We start from the raw sequence: 24,892 nt of genomic DNA, 5'->3' as shown, positions 1-24,892 counted from the left end.
TTATTGTTCCGCAGCGGTCCAGTAATTCGGACTTGGCCTCACTCATGATTTGGGCTGGGACGTACTTAAATGCTGAACTTGCGACCTCAAATCTGCGAAGCAGTTATGTCGTTAAAACCATAAAGGGTCACTTGTTATTTGCTTAAATAGGCCCAATACTGATGAACCGAAAGAAAAGTTTCATGGAACAGCTTGAAATCGACGACGTTCGGGACACCATGTCTGTGCTAGCTGAGCTATCCAGCCCTCTGTTGGTGGTACCTCCCAATTTGTCAATATCTCAATGCAGGGGAGCTCGCCAGAGAGTATAAGAACTACAGCTGGGAAAACATACCAAAACAGAAGTTGCACTTGGACGTTGAGGGAAGGCATAAATCATAAGACTATTTTAGAGCCATATATCTTCAGAATAAATTTTGGTGCTCAGACGACACCTAGGCTTCCAGAAACTTTACCAAATTATCTGCTGGGTCAAGTTTTTGAACTACATACTCTGTTCAATTTCTATGTATGCGGGTTTTCTTCAAGGTGAAGCTGTAACTTCAAATACGGTGAAGCAACCTGCAAAACACTTTGATTTAAAAATCATTTGGTTCTATTTGATTTGTTTGGAAAAAAGACTGGGATGAATTACTACTCGTTCTTATCACAAATCAATCCAAGAACAACACTGAATTTAGAGAAAACGGACAAATGTTCGAAGTGGGAATGTAACCACGACATACTCATTACCAAAAGGAGGCAGAAAAGTGACAATTTTGAAGATCAACTTCTGTTATTTTATTGGCATCATATACCACAATGCTGCATGCCAATAATTAAGGACCCCAAAATAAAACAAAGACACCGGATAGTAATATGACTTTCCTACATCCCAGGAAAACTAATATCAGACAGGTGTATTTTCTCGCTCGTTTTTCTGTTTAACAGTTGCCCTTACTCTGCAAAAGATTACAATGCAAAGGTTCAAATGAGAGAAACTGGGAGTGATGCTCCTTTTCGATTCCATGCTGACAAGTATTCAACTTTCTACCCATATACTAAAACAAAGTCTACAGCACATCAATGCCATTCAGAATGAATGAATGAATGAGATTGAATAGATAACTTTAAGGAATTACCTCACCAGTAATTCAAAGCATGGGAGGATATTTCTTGTCACATGTGTGTGTGTGTGTGGGAGGGGGATGATTTCGTATTCATCCACTGTGTTGAGCACAGCCTCCATCCCAGGTGAGATTGTGACGCCGGCAAGTGCAGAGTTGGTGGCGAAGGCTACGTGTGTGCACAAAGTGACTTGAAATGTGTGTGTGTGTGTGGGGGGGGGGATAATTGGATTGGTAATCCTCCCCCCTCAAGAGGGGGAGATATATCCCCCATGATTCCAAGACACAAGAGAAAAGCACACTTGTGAGCACTTATTACACAAGCAATTTGAGTGCTACTGTTATCAGGGAGGATTAGTTCCAATGCTTTCAATTGACACTGTGCGTACGAAGCCTTTGTCCAAGATGGACACACAAGCCCAGTTTATGCAGTTTGTTTATAAGTGGCTAATTTTAAAAAGAATTCGTGATTTACCCTTTCAAGTTGTTACTCGAGAGTGATTCACCTCCCGGTCCTTCTCCCCCCCAAGAGAAAAACCCACAGGGGATGTGGCACCTTGATTGATGACACAGCCGTTTATGTAATGGTCTCTACAGATCGCTGTGAGTTTGAAGAACAAACTACTGCAGCTTACTGATGGGCCACTTAATAGGGCTGGCATCCACACACAATCATGCCTGGAAGTTTACACGTACATTACAAATGAAAATCCCCAGCCTTCACCCTTAAGCCTAATAACACCAAAATAACACAAAATACTGTTTTGTGATACCAACAACACAAGTACATGTATCCCCATACCCACAGCATACTGTAAGTGACAAAAAGGGGAACCATAAATATCATTAAACTACTACATTGTACAAGAAAACTATGCTGTAATACAAGTACACAGAATAGTTTGATGTTCCTCATATCTCTTGGGTTAGTAAATGCTCTAGTAACAATTTTTTTTAGTTGTTGTGGGGGGTGCATTAGCATAAGGCCTATTGGTACCTCCTACCAATGTGTGAGTGTGTGTAGTAAGTTTCAGATTCCACGGTTGTTGGTCCCGGCCTACCTCCCAAGAATGTGTACATGTGTGCAGACATAAGTATAAATGCACATTTCTGCTATGACCAGCACCTTCCACTGCCGAAAGGAATCAGGATTAAAAACTTCTGCATTTTTCTTATTTGGACCCACAAAATTACCAAATGCTGGAGCCTGTCCCATTAAAAACTTCCGACTTGTGTGTTTGGTTCATGGGAAGTTAGAATCTAAGTTCTTCTTCATCCATCAATACTTTTTAAGTCATAATAGAGATTAGAAGAGCATTCCTGTAATTTCTGATTTGTGACTGAACTACATGACTAATTTTTGCACCTATCTTTTTTAAAGTCAACCCCAAAATGTGAATCACTAGAAACCGGGCAAGCTTCTGAATAATAGTGTTTAATTGGTTTTGTACCAGAGGACTCATTTTCATAAGACTGCATAATGTTAACCTCCACATAAGTCTCACAATGCATTTGAATCAGAGCAAAATTTTGAACAATAGAATACACTGTTACAAAAGTTAATGTGTTAAGTACCGCTGGAAACCTGATCAGACGTTACCCTCAGTATAAATCGGTATTCGCAATGAGAAAAAAAAAAACCTAGAAAATGAATTACGAGACGTGCGCAGGCTGTTTGACCTCCACAGCATTGCTTGAAATGGAACCAGCAGGAAATACTTGTGCTGTTATATTATTCGTCCCAGGATGGCAACCTCGTCCGGATTTCCTCCAGAGTCAGAGACATCTATGAAGCCCAGCTTGTTGTAGAACTCCATCTGGCCCTTGAGGTCAGTGCTGACCTCGGCGAAAGCACCGTGAGAACCTGACATTCAATTAACAATACCTTCAGTGAGTATTTTTTTTCTTCGGGCAAACAGGAATGGTCACCCATTTTTCTCACACCTTTTTAGTCTGGCAAGTAAACTTTCAAATCAGGATAACCTAAAATGCACAGGTGGATTTTTCTTAAATTGGTAAACCTTGACACAATCTCAAAGAGCAATTGGAAAGGCCCTAATATAGCATATCTTTAGCATCAATACAAATGTTTTGTAGTAAGTGCCAATAAACACGGACCCAATTTAATGGTACTCTTTGCATAAACTTCAGGAGTTGTGGAAATAGTCATAATAAAGACAAGGACATACAATTTCTTGAAAAAATGTTTGTTTCTTCAAAATTGCAAAACCCAACAATGGAGGCACTCACATTTTTCATTGAAGTACTTCTGTAATCAATTAATTTGGAAGTTAGAGATGCATATTTCAAATTCAAAATCAGATTCACTCCACCCTTTGTGAAGTCGTGCAATTTATGTTGGTTCCTACCACTTGTTTTCAGTGCTGATAAGACGCAGGCCAACATGTTCTTGACGACTCCCGTGTCCTCCACACGTGGCAGCACGTCCAAGCGAAGCTGGGAGGGAAAGCGACTGAACAAAGACTCTGACAGAGGCACAGGGTCTTTGTGGAAACTGAGGATAGTTTTCTGTAGACGGCAAAATGAAATCCATGAGAAGAATCAAACAGGAATTTTAAATACCCAGTCACATTTATCGTTTTAAAGGGTTCTGCTCAGATGTACTCATCAGATTTCAAAGACCTTCTGTAATACACATTTGTATACAATCTTGTGACTGGAAATTAGGGGCCCTTGCTTCAATCCTAACCTCACCTATTCAGAAAAATGCCATTAGTATTAAGTTATCTACCATTCTGCAGGACTGAGAAAGAGAGTTGAGCTACCCTATGAGAGTTCTAAGTATGGGAAGGTACAATGGGCTTCCATGCAAGGTATTAGAGACCTCAGAATGCTGAGAGAGCTAGGGTTGATGTGGATGTCTCTATTTCTAGGCCAGGTGTTACACACGCAAATGTCTTACTGTTAAAGTAGTAGAAATGACCTTAACATCCTCCCTTCAAGAAGGCATGGATTTCTCTACTTCCATTTTTTTCCCCAACCAACCTCTGCTTGAGTTGGTTTCTTGCTTTTGGCCGGCTTAGGGTATTTTCTCTTCATCTCCTCCAGCCAGGCTACCTCCACCTGCTTGTTGAAGTTCTTGGCATTGAAGGCGGCTAGGGCGTAGCCCACGATGTCCTCCCCGTCACACAGGACAAAGCAGTACTCCCGGCTGAAGGTCAGGAAGGGGCCCACAAGCCTGCCACGCAAGGGGAATAAACAATAAGGGGCAATGAGCCTCAAGCCAGACCAAGAGAGGGCACAATTTTCCTGGCACCGGAGGCTCCTTTGGTGGGAACTGCACCTCACTGTTTTATGAATGAATATGAAATGCACGCGTTACAGTCATGTCACTCCAAACAAAATGAACATTCCCCACCAACATGGCTCTTTTCATGGGGTGCTTCTGCTCAAGGTGGATTATTATCAGTGGCTCACTGGCTCTTGGCCGGCACAAGGGCCAGTTTCAAGGGCCTGCTAAACCATTAGCTATGGAGTTGTGTTTCCTTTAACAAAGATATTCCACATGCTAACACTTGTACATACACTGAAACATCGTGTCATTGTATCACTTCTTAACAATGTTGTAGTTGAGCACTTTTCCAGTACCAAGTTCTCTGCCAAATATTGAACTGGTTAGTAGGTACTAGTAACAAAGCTAAAGATAACTGACATTTAATAGTATATGCACAAAAGTAAGATTAGAAAATGAAATGACTACAGACCATCACTGTTTAATAAAAATTAAATTTTTATGACTGGAAATTTCTTTCTAAAACTTAAGTTTTAACAAAACTGGGAGTGTCTGAAGTCTTTTTTAATCTCATCTTTGTGCAATTACCACAAATTTCCATTGGTCTTTAGCTTTGTTCCCTCCTCACCAGTGCAACATTTTGCATTAACTTGGTACTTGAAAAGTACTTGACCATAACACTGCTTCTCAGCCCTCACTCTTTCCAATTTCTTTCACTTCTTGTGAAGATACCACGCTGTGCTTGGTGCAACCTGTGTGTTTGTTCAGTTTCCGACTGATCGACTGCAACTTTGCCACACTCCAACACAGCTCAGGTCAAATTTGAAGAGTCGCTGAACACCTTGAACTGTGCTGATAACCCAGATCACCATCCGAGCAAAGGTATCAGTTCCCCACTTGTTTGGGGGAATAGTTTTTCAATATGCTGAGAAATACTTGCTGCTACGAAGTTGACCTGACTAGACAGTCATCTGCAGCCCTTACTCTGTTCAACTTGGCCAGCAAATTCCATCCAACTGGTGATCAAATGTTCTTCTCCTTCCTGCCACACCATCCAGTATTGAGAACGTATGGGATGAAGTCTTGCAGAAGTGTAGAGTGTAAGAACAAACCAATTTTCACTTTTTGCCACTAATATGCCGGTATTAAAACATGCCTAATGCAACCCAAGTTTTTATCAAACAAAGTCTTGAAAGCAGAAGGCAACAGAGAGGTTAGCAAATCAAGAGGGTCTAAGAGAAACAAGTCAGCCTACCTGTCTCCGATGAGTTGAGGATGATTGAGGAAGAGATCAGTGCCATCTTCCCCATCATCACAAGTGAGCAGACATGCCCTGTAAACAGCATCCTGGACAAGACAGAAGGGTCACATCACCCACATTAGACCAACATACTTCTTCTTGGGGCCTTCCAGCAAGTTTTATTGGTTAAACACACATATACCATTGAACTTGATGCCAATACTTGATGAAATAACTCAGGATTTTCAGTAAAGTTAGTTGTCCCGTTGTAATGAGACCAGCCCAGCCCAGCCCAACCCAACCCAACTCAACCCAGCCCTGTCAAGCTCTACAAACCCCGACTCAACGCTGTTCATTCCAATCTGAGCCAAGCCTGATCAAGTCTGTCCCAAACAACAGACTGATATGAACCCCTGGGTTAGGGGAATCCACTTGCCTCATCTGCAGGCAGAAGGGGTCGGATTGTGTAGACCTTGCTGCTGACACTGTATGGCTTCTTGGAAAACAGGTCGGCAGCTCCATTCAATGGCAGCATCCTCTGTCAGGGGAAAAAACCCACCAGCAAGCAACAACTCTGTGAGAAACTCTACCAATATCTGAGGAACTACACATGCTTCAAAATGACTATAAATTTAAATATTCCATACGCAACTTATGAAATCATGACAAGAAAACGTCTGTAAAATCTTAGAGTTACCACAGTATCTGAAATGGTACAAAAGGTTCTTTTTTAAATTTGCTTTTAACATTTGAAGACTAGAATGCAATCCACCCATTTCCTCTTTCGTACCTGGAACTCGGCAGTCAGCCCTCCACGAAAGACCCATGGTTCTAGGTCACCGCTCATGAAGGCTTCCTTGTAGTTCTTGGAACACCCTGATGAACGAAAGCAAATTACAGAACCAGTGAACTCCTGCAAATTCTATTCTGTGAATGTATCAATCGTGATGGCGACGGGAAGGCTTGTCAAAATGGAATCAGCTGATGAATTGGTCACATTCTCAGTAGAACTTTTGAAATAATTCTTCAGAGAGTGATTCACTTCATTCTGAATACTCTTGGTTTCTTTTCCAATTATGTGTCTGGCTGCTTGCATTAACTACTGCAAATGGCTTAAGTAGGGTGAATTTTACAGCGAAATGATCAGACTTTTCTTCAACAAAATTATCACATATTTAACAAAAACAAATAATTCTGTATAAATGCCCGTCATGCAGATAACAGGGTCTCCAACTCAATACCAATCATTTTCATTCCTAAGGTAACTTCATTGTTATAAGCAGCCTGTCCAGCATCTGCTTTTGTGACAATACACACTGATGAGGGGACATGATCTGGGTTCAACAGGGAGGTAGCTTCCACTAGCAAAATACAGGGGGTCATCTCAAAAGCTCACTCATTGGTCTATGATTAATGGGAAGCCCCCTCATTGGAAAGGTCTTTCAACCAGACCCACACATGAATGGGCACAAAATGACTGGTTTAAAGTGCACCAGTGTACCCATACAATTCAATATGTAAAGCCTACATGCGTGACTGCGCACAGCGTCCATTTTGTGGCCAGCAAATGAAGCAAAAGCTGTCGCATTTCCCTCTGTCTACAGGTCTAGTTCTTGCAGTTGTGGCTTGCTCTCTAGAATGGAGTCTGGTGCTTTGCACAAATGGCAGCAAGCAACCGACAGAAATACTTTCTTCTTGAACATGGCTGTGGTAATATTCATGGACACATAAACGAAAAAAAATTAGGCAGTAACCTCAACGAGGCACTTCTTAGTTATTAATACAAGGTGAAAAAAATTTCGTGTGAGCGGGACAAAAAGTCCAGCTACTGCTTATTATGCACAAATTACATTACAACTACATACCCTTTTGATGAAAATTAACAATTTTTGATTTTACAATACTGAGTCATGAACTGTGCCTTTATAACAGTAACAGTCCTGAATCCTGCAATTTCCCCCCAAATATGTCTGGATTTGTTTTTACTGTTTGACAGTTTGATTTGTGGAGCCTACATGCAAAAACTGCACACTGTTCAAGAGGAAAGTACCTCTGCCGTGGCAGACTTCATGCTTTGCTGCAAATTTTGGCATTCGGTGTAGCAGCCAACAACACCGATGCAGCATCCTGGTTGGCTGCATGGACTCTGTCGCTCACAGGCTTTCATCATCTGTGAAATCAAAGTGAAGGAGCTGCTTCGTGGTTTTTTAAAGGGCCACACCCACACACCTCACTGTCGTGGCTCTTACTGAACTGCTTCAAGGTGCTCGCTGCAAGATGCAGGGGGGCAATTTAAGGGTGGCCCTTTAAAAGTCGACAGACACAGTGCCTCGATGTCCATTTTTTGACACTTCGGAATAGTGCACGCATGTTAACCTTTTTGGAGAATGCCGTCAGTGACTCTGTCAATTATTTTCACTTTGAAGCTGTCTCCTCTGAAAGCTTATGCATATTGAGAAATGATACTTGTATTTTCATAAACCAGCTCATCTTCTTTTTCACTCCATAGTTTTGAATAGAGTCTTCAAGTACATGTACATGTACCAAATTACAGACCAATTGAGCCAGTTAATGGAACAGTTTGCATCACCGCGATTCCTCATTTTGGAGTATGCACTAACTTTGCTGCGTAGCTACATCTGCATTCATGACAGGACATGGGTGTGCGAGACCATGTATCCCCATGCCGCATGAACTAGCAATACAAGTCCCGATTTTTTGACGGCATCAAGGCAGTGAACTCTGACCAGAAACAGCTCATTACACATTTCTTCAGCAACTCATCTGCTATGTCATTTTGAGGCTGATTTTTTTGGGTCAATAACAGATGAATACTTTGCTTGGGAAGCTGCTCCTTTCCTATAAAAGAAAAGGCACAGGATTAATGGGGAAAGGGACAATAAAGGTTATGTGCCATCTCACAAGATAAGAGGACAAAAAATGTATAAGAATCATAAAAATTAGTCTAAATACATGTAGCAGCAACTATATTTTATGTCAGAATATTGGTTTATGCTTGAGAAAGATCTGCAAGCCAAAAATGGGCTGGCGGTTAAATATTCATCCATAGATTGACTTAATCTAAGAAAGCTTGGATAGTTTAACATTGAGGATGCCAAGTTCTCATGCTTCTAAGATATACGTTTTTTGTCCTCTGGACGTGGAGAATATCTGAATGTCACACATGGTGATGGCATATAACTGGGTTAACAAGCCATCAATGGCGCCACAAACATCAAGCTACCAGACACCATTCCACGGCTGAGGAACAGAAGATTATGACAAAACCTCCAGAGTTGAACTTTTGAGATGACTCGGCCGGGAAAAACAATAATCATGCACGAATCAAATCAAACACAGTAACTCATTTCAAGCATGATTTTTCACATTGATCGTTTTGCCTCCTGTTTTTTTCAAGGGGTATTAAAGGGAAGGAAGCTTGATCTGCAAGGTCAATTAAAGGAGCATCCAGTCCTTTTCGGCTTAGCCAGGAATACACTAAGTTTAATCAATAAAAAAGTAAAGAATACAATAACCAAACTTATAACAATAAGGACTACTGCATCTGGCTAAACTTGTGTGTCTGCTGGTGACCATGCTACAAAGGTGGATGCTATCCAGTGTTGGGTACCAATGGAAAACAGGGGGTCAAAGGTTATTTACTACACAGTAGAATTAGAAAGCCTCCAAACTCAAACCTCACTGTCGGATGCAAGTTGTGTGAACAACTTCTGTGTTAAGCTGCCACACTTCAAAGCAATAAGGTTCTTTCAAGCACAACTGGGCAGTATACTGTGCAGCCTCATCAGTTGGCAAAGATGCAACACAAAGCAACTTTTCATCCAATACAAAAAACAGCTTTTTACATGGCAAAATGGTCATCTCTAACATACAAACATTATGAGGTATTACATAGCTTTTGATAACAATCACGTAAAGCTCATTTTTGGCTGAAGTGGATATTTTTAAGGTGACATTCTCCCATGTTAAGAAGATGGAACACATTGTGCCATGTCTGGCCTGTTTTATGCTTTAGGAGGGAATTTTCAATCGTACATGATGGATGATAGTCCATGAAACAGCAGCCAATACGAGGAACTTTCCCAAGATCTAGAATACAAAGAGAAACCAAAAATACACTCATTAGTTTCTGTACATGAGCGCAGGGCAGCAAAGCTTTCGCGGCATGCTGAGCGAGCTCGTCACTCTTCTGGCATGTGACTTGCCTCAGGCGTACATATACATGTAGTTTCAAAGGACAGTTGGGCATACTGGTGAATTCATTTTATTTGGTGTTATCTTGACAATGACTAGTAAAGTACAGCAATGATGGCTCCATATTTTAACTTTGTCTAGTTTCAAAATACCATGCTGCATTGTTCCAACTCTCAGGATGTAACAAAAAATAAATAAATAAATACAATATCACAATATATTTTCAATGCCATCGATCTTTCCCTACAATCTGCATTCAAACATTACCACCTACATTATCACTCTTACTAAACCGATCTTATTTCTCATTACCAAAGAAAGAGGAATTCTAGATCCTATATAGTAACACAGCTTGGTGAGCCCCGCTATAGGCAGAGTAATGTATAACCTGGCTTATTCTGCCTTGTAAAGTACCGTAAATGTCTTGTTGACTATTTACTGCATAATTTCAAATTAATTTTACATTTCATAAGGTTTTATGTCGTATCAACGTATTTTTATTAATGCACAGCCTGTTGAGATCTGTCTCCCTTTGACGTAGTGGGCTTTGAAAAAAAAAAAATATCATTATCATTATTAAATTGACACTTACTGTTCAAATGTATTTTTTGTTCAGTACAGCACCAATACCTCTTTCCAAAACATTTATATTGCGCTTTATAAGCAATTGTATTGTTATTTATTCAAAGCAAGCTCCTGTTTCAAAAGGAGGCTTCCCTTAGTTCAGCTGGCAACAAATCATAATTTCAATAACAGATAATTTTTGTGGAAAGACACTTTTTGTGGAAATCCAATTTGAGCAGCTACATATATCTTAACCACTTGCTGCCGGAAGACCCGGTTTCGGGTTCGTTTTCTTTATACCTAATGCCAGGCTGCCTGAAACCAGACAAAAGAGCTGGGTCTTGTAACAAAAGACCATACTCGAAAAAGAAAGACTGAGCTGCTGGGAATTTCCAACATCTTTCCAGTTGCCAATAGCAGAGGAAATCCGTCATTGTTTGAAAGATTACACCAATTTTTGTGGCATTCAGCATGAGCAGATTACCACTGGGGACAAAACCGCTCCAGCGCTCCAGTAATGAGTGATACAATACTGCTGCATGCTAATCTGGCCCCTATTGAAAAGACGTACGCAGCACTTTGTGCCGGTTTCGGGAACAAAAGAAAATTACATGACACCGCACAATCTGGGCTCTTTTTACAAGGCCGCAAGCCTGGCTGAAATGCTTGGGCATCAAGAGATGTTGTCTGTCAGATTACAGTAGCCACCAGGCAGTCATTTGTCTGGGTGTAAACGTCTAGTAAATGAAGTTATGAATTTTTAAAGAATTTTGAAAACAAAAAAGGAAAAATCTCCAGGCCCACCATGGATAATTGGGCCCGGCAGGAAGTGGTTAAGCTGAAGCAAGTCACACACTGCATCACAATGTTGGAAACCAGGAAGAAAGACAACAGGCATACCAGTGGTTTTACAGATACAAACTGTCATTACATTTTAACCACTTCATTGTAACTCCTTAAATCTGTCAAATGATCACTAATTCTAAAAGCAATGCTGACCTTACCGGTAGAAACCCTTTACTGAAACAGACAGATCTCGGTAAATTATGATCTGTGAAGGTGTTAAAAGACCACTGCAATTTGGGCTTCACTAAATTCTCAGCAATTTCATTTTGTGGTGCTTCTTCATTTGAGGAAGTTTTTTCCAACTTAACCTGGTTCTGCTGACAGTATGTGACAGAATGGAGTGGGATTACAATACATCCATCAATTGAATGAAATGTGGGTGTAGGTGTGCTACAATTGGCTTTCTGTGACAAAGGTTGGTTAAACATTCAGTAAAGCAACATTTGATGACCAAATCACTCGGTAAGAATTAACCCCTTGACGACAGGAATTTCTTCCCGAAAGCCTACTCCGAGAATTCCAGCTTCGCTTGGCCACGAAGGCCACCTGCCAAACTACAAATTCTCGGTTTGTGGCCCTGGGTGCTTTGCACACTTTGAATTACACAGTGAAAAGGCTGATTGTTCGGTGGCATGCGGCTTTACTCACACTTCCACATTCCCGTTGCCTCTTTTCAAAGTTGGGACTATTGTGAAGCTGGTGATTATGATGCAAATTCAGTCTTTTCATTTCTGGGCTACACACAAAGGCCAAGGGTCTGCCTTCTTTCACCATGCTTGCTCGAGCGTGGGCCGAGAATAATAGCTGAAAAGCGGGCTGAGGATCTCAATTTTTACGGCGGCTCTACCCATGTCCCGGCGTAAAGGGGTTAAGCTCGCTGTTGTGGGCACTAATCCAGTCAACATGTTACATACAAGATAGATTCAAAACAAACAGTATGGGCAAGCCCTCAAGCAACATAAATAGCCTCACAAGTACAGTTATCATGATACCATCAGGAATATGTACGTCAGTTCGCAGAATTTGGTTTCCTAACTGCAGATTTAACCTAAAACACCACTAAAATCCTTTAGAGATGCTGGGTGGATCCTGACAACTGCATGCCATGCAAGGGAAAAAACTGCCCGGAAATTTTCCCTTAGCACAAGAAATGGTAGCAGAAGGTGGGATAACCAAATGGATGTGTTCTTTGGCTTTGATAAAAAGGACCACCAATTGGCAATGCTCACTGCAGCATTGGGAACTTACCAAGCCACTTGACAAAGGATGCCAGCATGGATATGACCCCTTCCATGTCCCACATGTAAGGGTACAGGTCGTAGAGCAGTGAGCGGTTGGGGATGTTGAGAAGGCGCATCATCATTCTGTGCACCTGCCGGCTGAAGTCCACAAAATTAGCAGCTCGGTCTGCCCACTCAATTGCCTAGTCATAGCAAAAACAAAGAGGTGCATCATGCATCTATAAATTGTTTCTTCTATCATAAGCAGCATCAACTGCCCTGGTCTAAGATTTGGGTTTCTACATGACACACTCCTAAGAACTGAAGTCCTCCCTATTTACTCTTAACCCCTTGCCTACAGGAATTTTTTCCCGAAAGCCGACTCCAAGAATTCCAGCCTCGCTTGGCCACAAAGACTACCTGCCAAACCGCAAATTCTCGGTTTGTGGCCCTGCGTGCTCTGCACGCTTTGAATTGCACGGTGAAAAGGCAGATTGTTTGGTGGCATGCGGCTCTACTCACCCTTCCACATTCCCGTTGCCTCTTTTCAAAGAAGGGACTATTGTGAAGCTGGTGATTATGATGCCAATTCAGTCTTTTCATTTCTGGGCTATGCACAAAGACCAATTACCATATATACAAGAGCCAGGGTCTGCCTTCTTTCACCGTGTTTGCTCGAGTGTGGGCCGAGAATAATAGCTGAAAAGCAGGCTGAGGATCTCAATTTTTACGGCGGCTATACCCGCCTCCCGGCCTGGCAGGAAGGGGTTAATACAGAAGATTCCCATTACAGCACTCCTGATATAACGCTCTTACCGATATAACGCTCTGTTGTCATTTCCCCAACTGCACGCCAATTCACTGATTACATTTTTCTGTGGTTACAGCGCTCCCATTTACTACGTTTTTCAGGATATAACACTCACGATATTCAGTCCCCAAACCACATAAAGCATGTGAAATGATTCCAGTTACAGCGCTCTTTACTTGCAAAGTCAGAATCTTGAAGTCATGGGCACATGAAATGTGAGCGTAATTACAACAAACTTAACTTGCTCTGGTGTGGCGGCATTGTTGTGATTATTTTCCCACTTTTTAGTTATTCTCGTGGTGTAGTCTGACACACAAATAATCAACATTGAAATACTACATATTTCATTGCGTGTACTGTACGTGTATCTTCATATAGCAAATCTCGTCTTTTCGCAGATTGTGTTCGGCATGACATGTCGCGTCTGTTTTCACTTGGGTTTTCTGATGATTATCACTTTCTACGGTCACATGGTTATTGGAAAAAATCAGTGATAAGACTGTCAATGAATGGGAACGCAGTAGCAGTCAGGATGTCGCAGTGGGTGTGGATGCAGTGTTTGTGTCGCGATGCAGCATGCATGAGGTCCCGTGGCGGTTTTTGAAGAGATTTGGTGGTGTTTTTTTATTGGCATCACTAAAACGTCCATATAACCAGATAAAAGGTATACATGTATCTTCCAAAAATTATGGTGAACACATCTGCCAATACATGTAAACGTAATTCACATACCGGTACGATACATGTAGATACATGTACATGTATCTATACACTGTACATGTACGAAGAAGCACATGTGCACATGTGCGTTGCACGTTGCGCATCCATCCAGTCAGTTATAGTGCTGTGCCGTTATAACACTCAATTCCGTTAGGTCCCCTAAAGAGTGCTATAATGGAAATCTACTGTAATACAACTGCTAGCCATATCATGATGTAATACAGTGTGATATGTACATGTATTTGCAATGTACTTACTTTATATTTGTACTTTCCTCTTTATCAGAGCTCAAACTTAACCCTAACCCCCTAGGCTCCTGCACTAGAAAAGCATACTGAACCTCACAAAATCCAACAGGTTCATGTACTTGTACATGCAGGTCACTGTACCAAACCTGATAAACTCCAACAGAATGAGCCCGTTGGAGTTTGAGTGATATGGTATGGATGGGTCTATGCAGTATAGGATGACTTGCACTGAACAGTACCAAACCTGACAAAATCAAGCTTAGTCCAACAACTGGCACAGCAAGCCAGACACTGCACACAATAAAACCTGTGTGTCCTGACTCACACAGAATCCAACACCATCTCCCTGGGCCTTTCATCCCAAGTCTCACAAAATTCAACAAGAAGTTCCTCAGGTACGGTACCAAACCTGCCAAAACCTCACAAAACCTGCTGTTGGAGTATGGCAGGTTTTGGGTAGTTCGGGTTAATAATCTAGAAGGAATAAATTCATTCCAACAATCAGCCAGAATGACATATGACATACTCCAACACATGACATTTTTCTTAAATGTGTGAAATAGGCTGCGGGTATAGCAGCATTTTACAAAAAAGGCAAAAGAGAGCAATGTTTTCTTTTACCATATCAGATGGATCAGACTTGAGTTTGGACTCGCTGACATGATGTGCGTTCATTTTCAACCAGTGTATCTCCTCCAGCATCTTGACTGCTTTCTTGCCGTGTTCATATGGCAGATAGAAGAGTTCCACCAGGAGCAGCACGTCCTCTACGGTGATCCTCTCCAGCTTCTTGGCATGCTTGTCTGTGTCTAAATCCTCATCGGGGATGTCCGAGTCTGGCTCGGCGGATTCAATGTTCACGTCCTCGGGTTGACTATCTGCATCGGCGCCATCACTCTGCATCTCCGTGTCTGTGTCTGTCGTTGTCTCGGCCATTGCCTCCACCTCCGCAGTCTTTTCTCCTGCATTCGGTGCATTCTCAGGGCGAGCCTGGCTCTCCTCGGAGTCCTTCTCGAGAGTCTCGTCAATCTGCATGGCGACCTCACTGACCTTGCACACCGTGGTGGTGGTGGTCGGGACGTTGGAGCTCATCTTCGTTGGGACAACGCTCGGTGGGAGCGATGGCAACGGCACATCTGCCTTCTGCGAGAAGTCTCCGTTGCAGTCCATGGGCTCCAGTGGGTCACTAGGTGCAAATGCACTGGTGACGAGCGAGTTGACAGGGTTAGGAATTGGCTTGAAGTTATCAGCCCCTTCGCTGACGGCAGCCAGGTTATCGAACGCCTTCTTGTTTTTCAGGAGTTCCTCTGCGAGCTGCCCCTCCCCCGGGGAGGGAATTTCTTGCCCGCTGGACGTGGTGGGAGTTGTGATGCTCATACAGGTGTTGATGCTGGGTATGGGTGGGGCCGTAGGAGGCACAGTCACAAGAGCTGGGGCCAGTAACCGTTTCTCACTTGTTGGCACTGCAGTCATAATCACGTCCATCCACTCAGTGACTGCAGCTTTGAGTGCCAAGTCTGGATCGTACAGCCCATGGTTTGGATAGTTCCTATGTGATGGGACAGACTCATTTTCTCCTTCCGTTTCCAGTTTAATTTCTGCTTCAATGGTGGGATTTTCAGAGGAGCTTCCTGCATCATGGTCAAAATAAAAAGCTACTGTCAAGCTGCGTGTATGAGATCATGCAGTGAAACATGAGTTGAAATTCCAAGGGTCATGGTTGTTTTTTTTGGGTGATATTACTTTATAATTTATGATATCTTTATATTGTTACGTTACGCATGCTTGTGAAGTTGCAAAGGGTGAGAACAATTTCGGAGTTAACGCATTAGAAAATAAATAATAATATACTGGTACTGAAAATGGAAGTGCGGTCATTTTCTGCACTTGACAGCACTTTTAGTAAAGTCACCACCTTAAATGGGTCTATGTATATAGATCACTCCATGCACAGCCTTAGAATAGGAATTACTGACCTTATGACCCATGAGACTGGGGTCAACTTATTGGAACATTTAAACATACACTAACAGGCAAAATGTTCCATGTGTACGTGCACTTGGTAAGGCCAAACAAAATAACAGTTGTGCTTCTGGTTACCTGCCCCAACCTAGCAAATTGTACAAAGCCTAAATCTTTAAATTAGAAAAAAATAGAAATGAAAAAATACTGTTGCCAACCCTCATGCTTATTTTTATACACAAATTTATGTAGTTTTTTTTTAGATTTTTACCTTTTTTTGCTTAAAAAATGATGTTTTCTCATGAGTTAATTTTTGGCGGCAATGTAAGTCGTCGGCAAGGTCAGTCATGATCAAGTGTCATACAAACGCATGCCATACGCATGACGTGGGGCCTGTTCAGAGTTTAACACGATGCCCCCTACAGCCTATTCGTTTGTGCATTTTATCTGCTCGCCGGACATAAACTATCATTAATATTAAATGCAAAAGTAGTCTTGGGCCCAGACTGTGTATTGTGCTCACTCGCATGTCAAGCATGTTGTGCTTACAAGCTTGAAGTACATGTATGCTTGCTCGCGGCAAGGTGGTGGACAACATGCAGCGGGCCGGGAGGAACGTTCACCTTGGAATTTTGGAAATGCACTCCCAACGCCTTCGCTGGCACAAATTTCAAGGTCACTGACAAGATCGATGTCGACATGACGCTGACCTCTGGGGACATGCCCTCACCCCTTTGATCTGCTCTTCCCGAAACTAGTCTGGCCAAACAATTTAAGCATGTTATAACAACAGACAAATTGAGTGACTCAGGGACACAACTCATACATACATATATATAAACAGTATATACACGGTGGTTTTTGTTAATTTTATTTATATTTTTTGTATATTAGTTTTATCTGTAGGCCTAGGCGTATTAGTTCTGTCTTTCATGTCATGTAAATAAAGGCATGATTTTGTAAATAAAGGCATGGTTTTGCAGACACTTGGAGATACATGTAATACTTTCTGAGTTATTCAAACCCAACCTGCCTCTCTACAGATATTTTAAGCCACTTGACCATAGATATTACAATCCAGTTTTTGCTGCTTGTCATATTCAAATCTAAACCTTTCTTACATAGCTGAATAATGTTCAAGAATGTTCAAACATTTCCGACCTTAAAAGTTTTGACCCAAAAAATTTAGAAAAAAAAAAGAGATACTACCCACCTACCCAACCTATTTTTTCGTTTGGCCTAACTAAAGTCAACCAGATAACACAGATACTCAACTGAAATGTCAAATATAAGTAACGTTATGCTGTTTAAGACTATAAAATGTTCCATTTGTAATGGCACACATGTATGAGGAAACTGGTTGATTAAAGGAAAAGTTCTAACAGGGAAGGCACCATTGTCAGGGTGCACATTTGCTTTTCCTCATATACGTGCATGCTCCCTTCTATTCATATCCATTTTTTAATTAACAAATTTGGCTTTTTTGTTGAAGAGGTCTTGTGACACTGCATGTTACCACAAGTTTGTCCGTCTCTTTAAACAAACATCATTTTCAGTTAAGCCACAAAATCAGATTAATCAATGCATTGTATTGATGTACAGTCACGGATGAAAATGACTTACCACCAGGTTCCTCCTTGTTTTCGTCAGTCACTCCATCACAACAATGTGACCACGTGGCCAGAGTGTGCAAGGCAATGTAGTTGGCTTCATATTCACAGTTGGGGTTGGTCAAAATGCCGCTGATGTAGGAATGTAGCTCAGAGGAACGCCCTTTGAATGGACCTACAACAGTGACAATGTATCACAGAGGAGACTCGACGATGGCGACAATGATACTATGTTTGTACCACGGAAACTATGTGACCATCACATTGGAGGCTAAGTGTACTACAATTCTGGACCCAATGTCTTGGTGCTACTCAGCAAAAAGAACTGCTTAACAAATTTATCAAGCTGTTTTCTGGGCCAAAATTGACTGACAATAAGTATAAGCCATAGTCATACAACATTTTGGCTTGACACCTGCTTTTGCTACTCAGAAAACATCCATGGCGCATATAAAGTTGACATAATTAGCACTTTTGTAAAACTGGTACGTGGATGAACACAAACACTGATTTCAGCTGACAAAAAACAGTGCAGAACACCGTTCCTACACACACAGAAGCTGTTTTGATGGGCATTCAGGTTTAGATTTCTCTACTCACCAAGGAATATCCTCTTTTGGTCATAGTCATTGGCATGGACGTTATCCCAGATGACGGGTTTTCTCTTGATCACCTCTGTCAATTCAAGGATGGACTCCACAGAAATCGTTTTTGATACGACTTTGGGTCCTGAGCAGTGAAAGGGGAGACTTTAAGGTTTAAGGCTGCAAATTCCAACAGGAGATAAATATGATATAAAATGTTTACAAAGAAATTGTTGCCATTAGAATGTGTTCAACTTCTGAAAATTTGCACTATGACTGTCTTCGTGCTACAAAATTTGCAAGCCAGTAACGTTCATGCCGACACTGACATTCCATTACATGCAACCCATGTTACAAATGTCTATGTAGCTAACTCCACAACTGATCAGGAACTGTAATGACTGAGAATGTATCCAAATCAAAAGGGCCTAGGGGGTTGGGTTAATGGAAATGGTCGTGAATGCCTGCTATATGGATTGAAGCATCTTTAATTGAGATCCACGTATATAGGATGTGACGTGTCCAAATTCAACAAGGTTCAGAATGTTTTGCAGAATCCATGTGAAAAAAAGGAAACAACCATCTAGTGTTGTCATTAAAACAGCGAAAGACAAGACGTAAGATTATCCTTCATTGTCACCCACTACCATTGGCCGGGCACCATGATGTTATGTATGAATCTCAATTCCTCAGGCTTGCTACTTGCACTAGTTTATTACATGTGTATGTCCGGAGCTCCAGCTTAGGCCCCGTGAATAAAACCGTATATTATTAAGTATTACTGGGAAAAACTCGGGGAAAGGAATGTATTCATTTTTTGTTTGTTTCTTTGTTTTAAGGCTAATATTCCGTATGCTTTTAGGTGAGCTGCGAAGGATTACAGAGAACTGAGAAAGGCTGAGTCAAGCTCCCATTACTTTCCATAGGGCTAGATGTATCTTGAAATCCAAGAACAAATAGAATGCCATTGGGATCATGTGTAACGGTAGTAATATGGGAATTTAGGAAGGTTCCTAGCACAAACGCAGAAGTCCCTGGTTTTACCTGTCCACATGATTTTGATGTCTGGGAGTAGTTTGGAGCCGATTGTCCGCAGATACTCAGACTTCCGGACAGATGGTTCTGCTCTCGATGCACAATACTCTGTAAATATAGAAATGACCTCCGTCTTTTCATCCTATTTAACAAACACAGCTTCATTTCCTTTTTAGAGTTAAAATTATTCTTCACAACATTTGAAAATAAAAAACCTCTAACATTGAAACTGTCTAACACAGATAGGTTACAACCCAATTAGAAGGGGGAAAATGAAAACAAATAATGGCAAAAAACCCACAAAAATGCAGTAAAAATAACTTTGACAAAACTGCAAAGGAAGACCTCTTAATTATTAATTTTTTTTGTTAATGTAGCTCAGAAAATACATTTGGGCGGATTTACACAGGATAAGTTTGTAAGTGGAGACAGTAATGAGAGACCTTAACCCAAATCTGTAACAAGAAAAACACCTTGTAAAGTGGGCATTCAGAATACCATTGAGGGAAATTCTAGATAGATATGTGAAGAATATAAACAGAGAAAATTATACTGGGGACTCTAAAATGACTTCAAAAGTGTTAACATGACACAAGACAGTTGCTACTTTGTCTATGAGTTTGTGTAAACAGGAGACATTTCAAGAAATGTTAGCAATATTTCAAAACCACTTTCACAGAGTGGGCTAAATTACCAGTTGGACAGAACAGGAACTTGGGTTGACCAAGATGCTGAAAGACCTCATTAGTTACGGAGACCTGAGCATGGGCAAATGTCTGAAACACCTCCTTGTCAGCTGCACACATGTCAGTGTCAATGTCGTCAAAGAGGAGAGAAAATGCTTCGCACCCAAACTGCCGTACCTGAGACAATTGAGGGAAAAAGAAAAAAATTAAACCTGTCCCATAATTGTTTCATGATGCAGACAATGTCCACATCTATAGGATATTTCTATGATTGAGGACAGTGCTGGCAGCACGCCAACAAACATCAAATTTGCACACATACGTAGCAAATCTCAAGTTTTGTTTTCAGCGGCAGTCAAGTTTGTGCAGTGGCAAACTTGCGTTTTCGAGTTTTGCAATGAGCTCATGTTTGTCTTTGGGACACGCTTTGACGATATTGTCCAATGAAGCTGCCATAAAATGATACGAGTCTATAAATCGAAGTTGACTGAGGCTAAACGAAACGTATTTTTTCGCTATTTTTAGGAATACAAGAAATTATATCTGTGTAATCATTGCCTTTAAACGTAGCCACTCCTCGCATAACAAGATGTGCGTCATAACTTTCCAAGTTGTGAAATATGGGGAATCGCCATTTCGTCTTTAACAGCTGACAATTCCAACAGACTCAAAAATTTGTATCTAAAACAATTCAGCCATTCCTATTGATCAGAAGCCTGTTACGTGGCTAGTCTCCAATATGGATAAAGCACCTGCTAGCTATGCACCATCTATGCACCATCTCATCATGCGCACACTAGCCTTGGTCAAGGCATTCGTCATCAGTCGCACTGCACTAGCAAGCTATCCACAACCTCACTTGTGTACATGTACATTTGTGTATGGTTTGCATATCACACTGGCCATGTAACGTCAACCTTTGGCTAGATCTTTCCACTGCATATGAAAAACATCAGTGGCAATTGCCAACGGATGACCAAGGCTATGCACGTACCAGTCTCCACATTAAGAAATTGTTTACAGCTACTCATGAAAGACAGACACAGTAACATGGTTAGAAGGGTGTTTGAAAAAATAAAGTAAAACTGTTCCGGTATACTGATTTTTAGTTTGTTTAGACTTTCTGGTGCAAATGCTGTTCATGAATGGGAATAAACAGGTGCTTGACTGGTCTTAAATATTTGTTTAAACTGGCCCCAAAGAACGGACACATAATACAACTTACCGCTGGCTCAGACCATTATCAGTGTCCATTTTCTTGACCAGTCTTACATGAACATTTGCTTTTATGGTATATACATACAGTCATTGCAAAAGTTTAGGACCACCCATACTAAATGCATTAACCAGAAGAAAAACCAAACTTAAACCAATCAATCATGCTGCCTTATAGACAAAATGTCATACAAGGCCTGCCTTTGCAAAAAATATTCATTCAAATGGTGTACAGCACTACACTGAGGTTATGCACCACTGTAAAAACATGTTAAGTAATCGTTCAATGAGACAATGTAATGCAGGCCCAGTGACAGAAGTACCAATAAAATTCTAGGTGGTCTTAAACTTCTGCAAATGATCGTATACATGGGTATCTCCCTGTCTTCCCTGCTCAGTGGGTTGAATCACTAACATAAAAGGACCGGTGAACCTGTACTTTATTCTTGCGATGTACAACGGCAGCTCAAGGAACCCCCCACACATACCTGCTCCAGTTTCCGCTTCAGACATGTCACTTCTTTGGCACTGGAGAAGGTGATGTCCAGGCCAGGAGACAAAGCGTAGACAAAGTCCACATTGTGTTCTTTAGCTGCGTCTATCAGGCCAGTTAAATGCTCTGTGACAAAAAGAACAAAAAAAAACCAATCTAAAACCACTAGCAAAAGCCACATTGGCCAGCTGTTATCTTAGAACCTTGCAGTTCTGCCCAAGGCCATCAATTTCCCACTTCTAAGCAAGCAAAAACATCAAATGCTATGAACAATGCACTTCGAGATGCCATGTTGTCAAAACAGTGAGTCTGACCTGTGCATAATCTTATTGACAGGGCCTTAGATTGTGGACCATTGTTTTAAAAATGTACTCTTTGACAATTCCTTACCAGCTTCCTCTACAGAGTACATGTCACGCCAGTACATGCGATGCTTGCAGTCGTCTTTTGGTGCATACATGTATGTGTTAAGCTTCAGCCGTCGCATGAGGGCAAACAGGTTCTTGCGCTGGCTGGTGGTCCATGGCCGGCCATAAAAACCTCCAATGTGAAAGGAAAAGTGAAAAGTGATGAAGAAACAATGTTAGAAAAAAGGAAGGCCATTATATCATCTGTCATCAGGTTTCACTTACTTACACCCTATCTCACTTTCTTTTCATATTTGTGGCTCTAGAGGTATTAAGTTTCCAAAATTGTTCTACATCTGCATTCCAACTTTTAATACAAAATTCACAATGACAACGATTATGACCATGGAACCAGATAGAGATTTGTCATGGTAAAAACTAAACTTAATCTATAACTTAACAAAATCACAATCCTCCATGATTCAAGACCCCTGCAAAATTGAGGTAAAAATTGGGAACTGGTACATGTCAAAAACAAAATTCATATCCGGCCATCATAATCTTAAGTTTTATGATACAGTTTTGAAAAGATGACTTAATCTTAATTTTGATTACATGGCAACGGATCCCAAGTATCTTGGGATTTATAGCCGCAGGGGATGACCTAGGCTAACGTAAGAATAAGGCATGTATATTCTGCCAAAAATGAATCGAAACGTAACTCTACATATCATTTATCAAAACTACTAAAAGAGTGACTTTGGTCACTTATAACACAAATTTGCAACTTGTAGATTTACAAAAAAGATTATTTGGGGACAATAAGGCACACAGTGTACATTACACGTATGTTGACATTTAGTTGGCTACCACAGCAAACCAAACAGACTTTTTAAGTACAAAACAATTGTTTTTAATTTTCAAGTAAAATTTTTAAGTAGTGTTTGTACCAGACGGCTTAATTGCAAAACTTCTCTCATCGACAAAGAATATTCATTATCTTTTTCAACAGACGTATTTTGAAGTTATGAATTTTGTTGTTGTTAAAATTAGGTGTAATCAGTCCGTCACTTTTTGAGAGTGGACATAAGTTTTATTTTCATCGATGTATTTAAACCACATGGAGTCTTATTCCTCATTGGTTCTACTTCCAGACATGCCAGAGTTGGACAAAGATCTGTAGTAGTTAAGTCACAGAGGAAGTGTAAAGTAAACAATATCTTTGATTATGGAGAACTTTATCAATAATAAACACAGGATACGCGTACATGTATACAGTAACAGGACAGTTGAGTTGGGCTTGAAATTTTTAGTGATGTGTGAAAGATCACTGAAGCATAGTTTTGATGTGATATTTTGTCATCAATAAATAGCTCTATAAAAATAGCGGACCAAGTCTGTCAGGTGTCATTTTAAGTCTGTGTTTGACAGGGTCTTTTGATACCGGTAACATTTGATTGAAGCAACATGTGTGGTTTATGCACTTGTTATATGCATCTTACTCCCTGTGCACCATGCATTAATCTGATGCACATACATACACCATATCAGCAAAGTTACACGACAGCACCCCAATACAAAAGGGCTGTTCGGCACCAGTTCAACATTGATTTTTTACAAAAAAACAACTTCCTTTTCTTCCTGAAATTCCAAGCTTCCAAATAAACACTGTTTCATATAAGTTCCATCAACTTCTTATACATGTTTTTGGGGATTTTCAACAGAAAAATGCACATTTTTTGTTACCGTTTTGTAGTCTTTACAAACCAAAACCAGGCTTGACAGTGCTTTATTCAAATGCCTTGAGTCATACATCAACTGAAAGAGTATTTTAAGCTCTACAAGATGATGACATCATCGTTCTAAACCCGGTTGAGTCTCGTGAGATATTAGGCTTAGACCAGACTATGTCACACAACAACAAACAAAGATGGCTGTACACAGTTGTTGACATGGTGAAGTGGCTCCGATCTTACATTATTTTCATCATACTTTACACCTAAAACTCGGTGCAAACAGACATAACAAATGGTAGTAACACAAATTTCCATTCTTTTACAACACAAATGCTTTTTAAAATATTGAATTTGATGCACAAAAAGGGCAGAAATCGTTGATTGAAAACAAACACTTTTACACGCCGTCAGTTTCAGATATAAAATTTAGAGGTGTCGTTTCACTGGACTCCCTACCTGACATCCTGAACATGCTGAAATTGTGAAAAGCCGAAAGGACTTGTCTTCAAACTTCAAAGTTTAATTTACAAACCATGTTAGGCCTACAGTGTGGGTGGCATTTTTCAATGTCTGATGGTGAGTAGCTTATGCAGTGGCCAGATACCGAACTCTTCCTAAACATGCCAAAACGACATGGAACTTGGTAACTTGCTGGTGACAGCGACAGGCAGGCAGGCCTCGTCGACATCCATGGTCGGGCCATGGCCCATGATCAGATGATGTCATGTGTTGGCTTGACTGTGGTTCAACTCACCTTCCACAGCGCCACAGTGAAACGTCGGTGGAATCATGATTCTTATGTCTAGTTTCGACATCAAAGAATATTCGAGGTCATACTTGTTGTATCATTCTGAACTCCAGCTGCTTCAACAGTCTAATACAATTTCCTTAAAATGCAAACTTTAAGCTTAGGCCTACTTCAGTAGACGAAATAATGGCACAAACATGACAGAGCTACAAATTTCATTGTAGAGCTAGGGCTAGTGCTCAGCCAGTCAATA

General features: G+C 40.9%; 1 protein-coding gene across 2 annotated transcripts; it reads right to left on the bottom strand.

Moving 5' to 3' along the window:
• Positions 1 to 750: 750 nt before the first annotated feature.
• Positions 751 to 24,892, bottom strand: oga (O-GlcNAcase). Of its 2 annotated transcripts, XM_022238676.2 has the most exons (16): positions 24,646 to 24,892; positions 22,199 to 22,348; positions 21,804 to 21,934; positions 20,109 to 20,277; positions 19,424 to 19,522; positions 18,396 to 18,524; positions 17,809 to 17,970; positions 14,845 to 15,854; positions 12,473 to 12,647; positions 9,656 to 9,709; positions 6,390 to 6,475; positions 6,036 to 6,137; positions 5,615 to 5,706; positions 4,113 to 4,305; positions 3,476 to 3,635; positions 751 to 2,970 (listed from the first exon to the last, which is right to left on the bottom strand). In XM_022238676.2, the coding sequence occupies exons 1-16, from the start codon at positions 24,704 to 24,706 to the stop codon at positions 2,834 to 2,836; spliced, it is 2,910 nt and encodes a 969-aa protein (XP_022094368.2). In that variant the 5' UTR covers positions 24,707 to 24,892; the 3' UTR covers positions 751 to 2,833. The 2 variants fall into 2 exon arrangements, with proteins under 2 accessions (XP_022094368.2, XP_022094369.2); XM_022238677.2 differs by lacking the exon at positions 9,656 to 9,709 and having other exon boundaries at positions 24,646 to 24,891.

This window comes from Acanthaster planci, linkage group LG13 (assembly GCF_054643075.1).
Source record: "Acanthaster planci isolate LZ-2023a linkage group LG13, COTS_SCS, whole genome shotgun sequence".
Taxonomy (NCBI): domain Eukaryota; kingdom Metazoa; phylum Echinodermata; class Asteroidea; order Valvatida; family Acanthasteridae; genus Acanthaster; species Acanthaster planci.
Note: the sequence above shows the minus strand (reverse complement) of the source record. Positions and strands in the feature narration are given on the sequence as shown.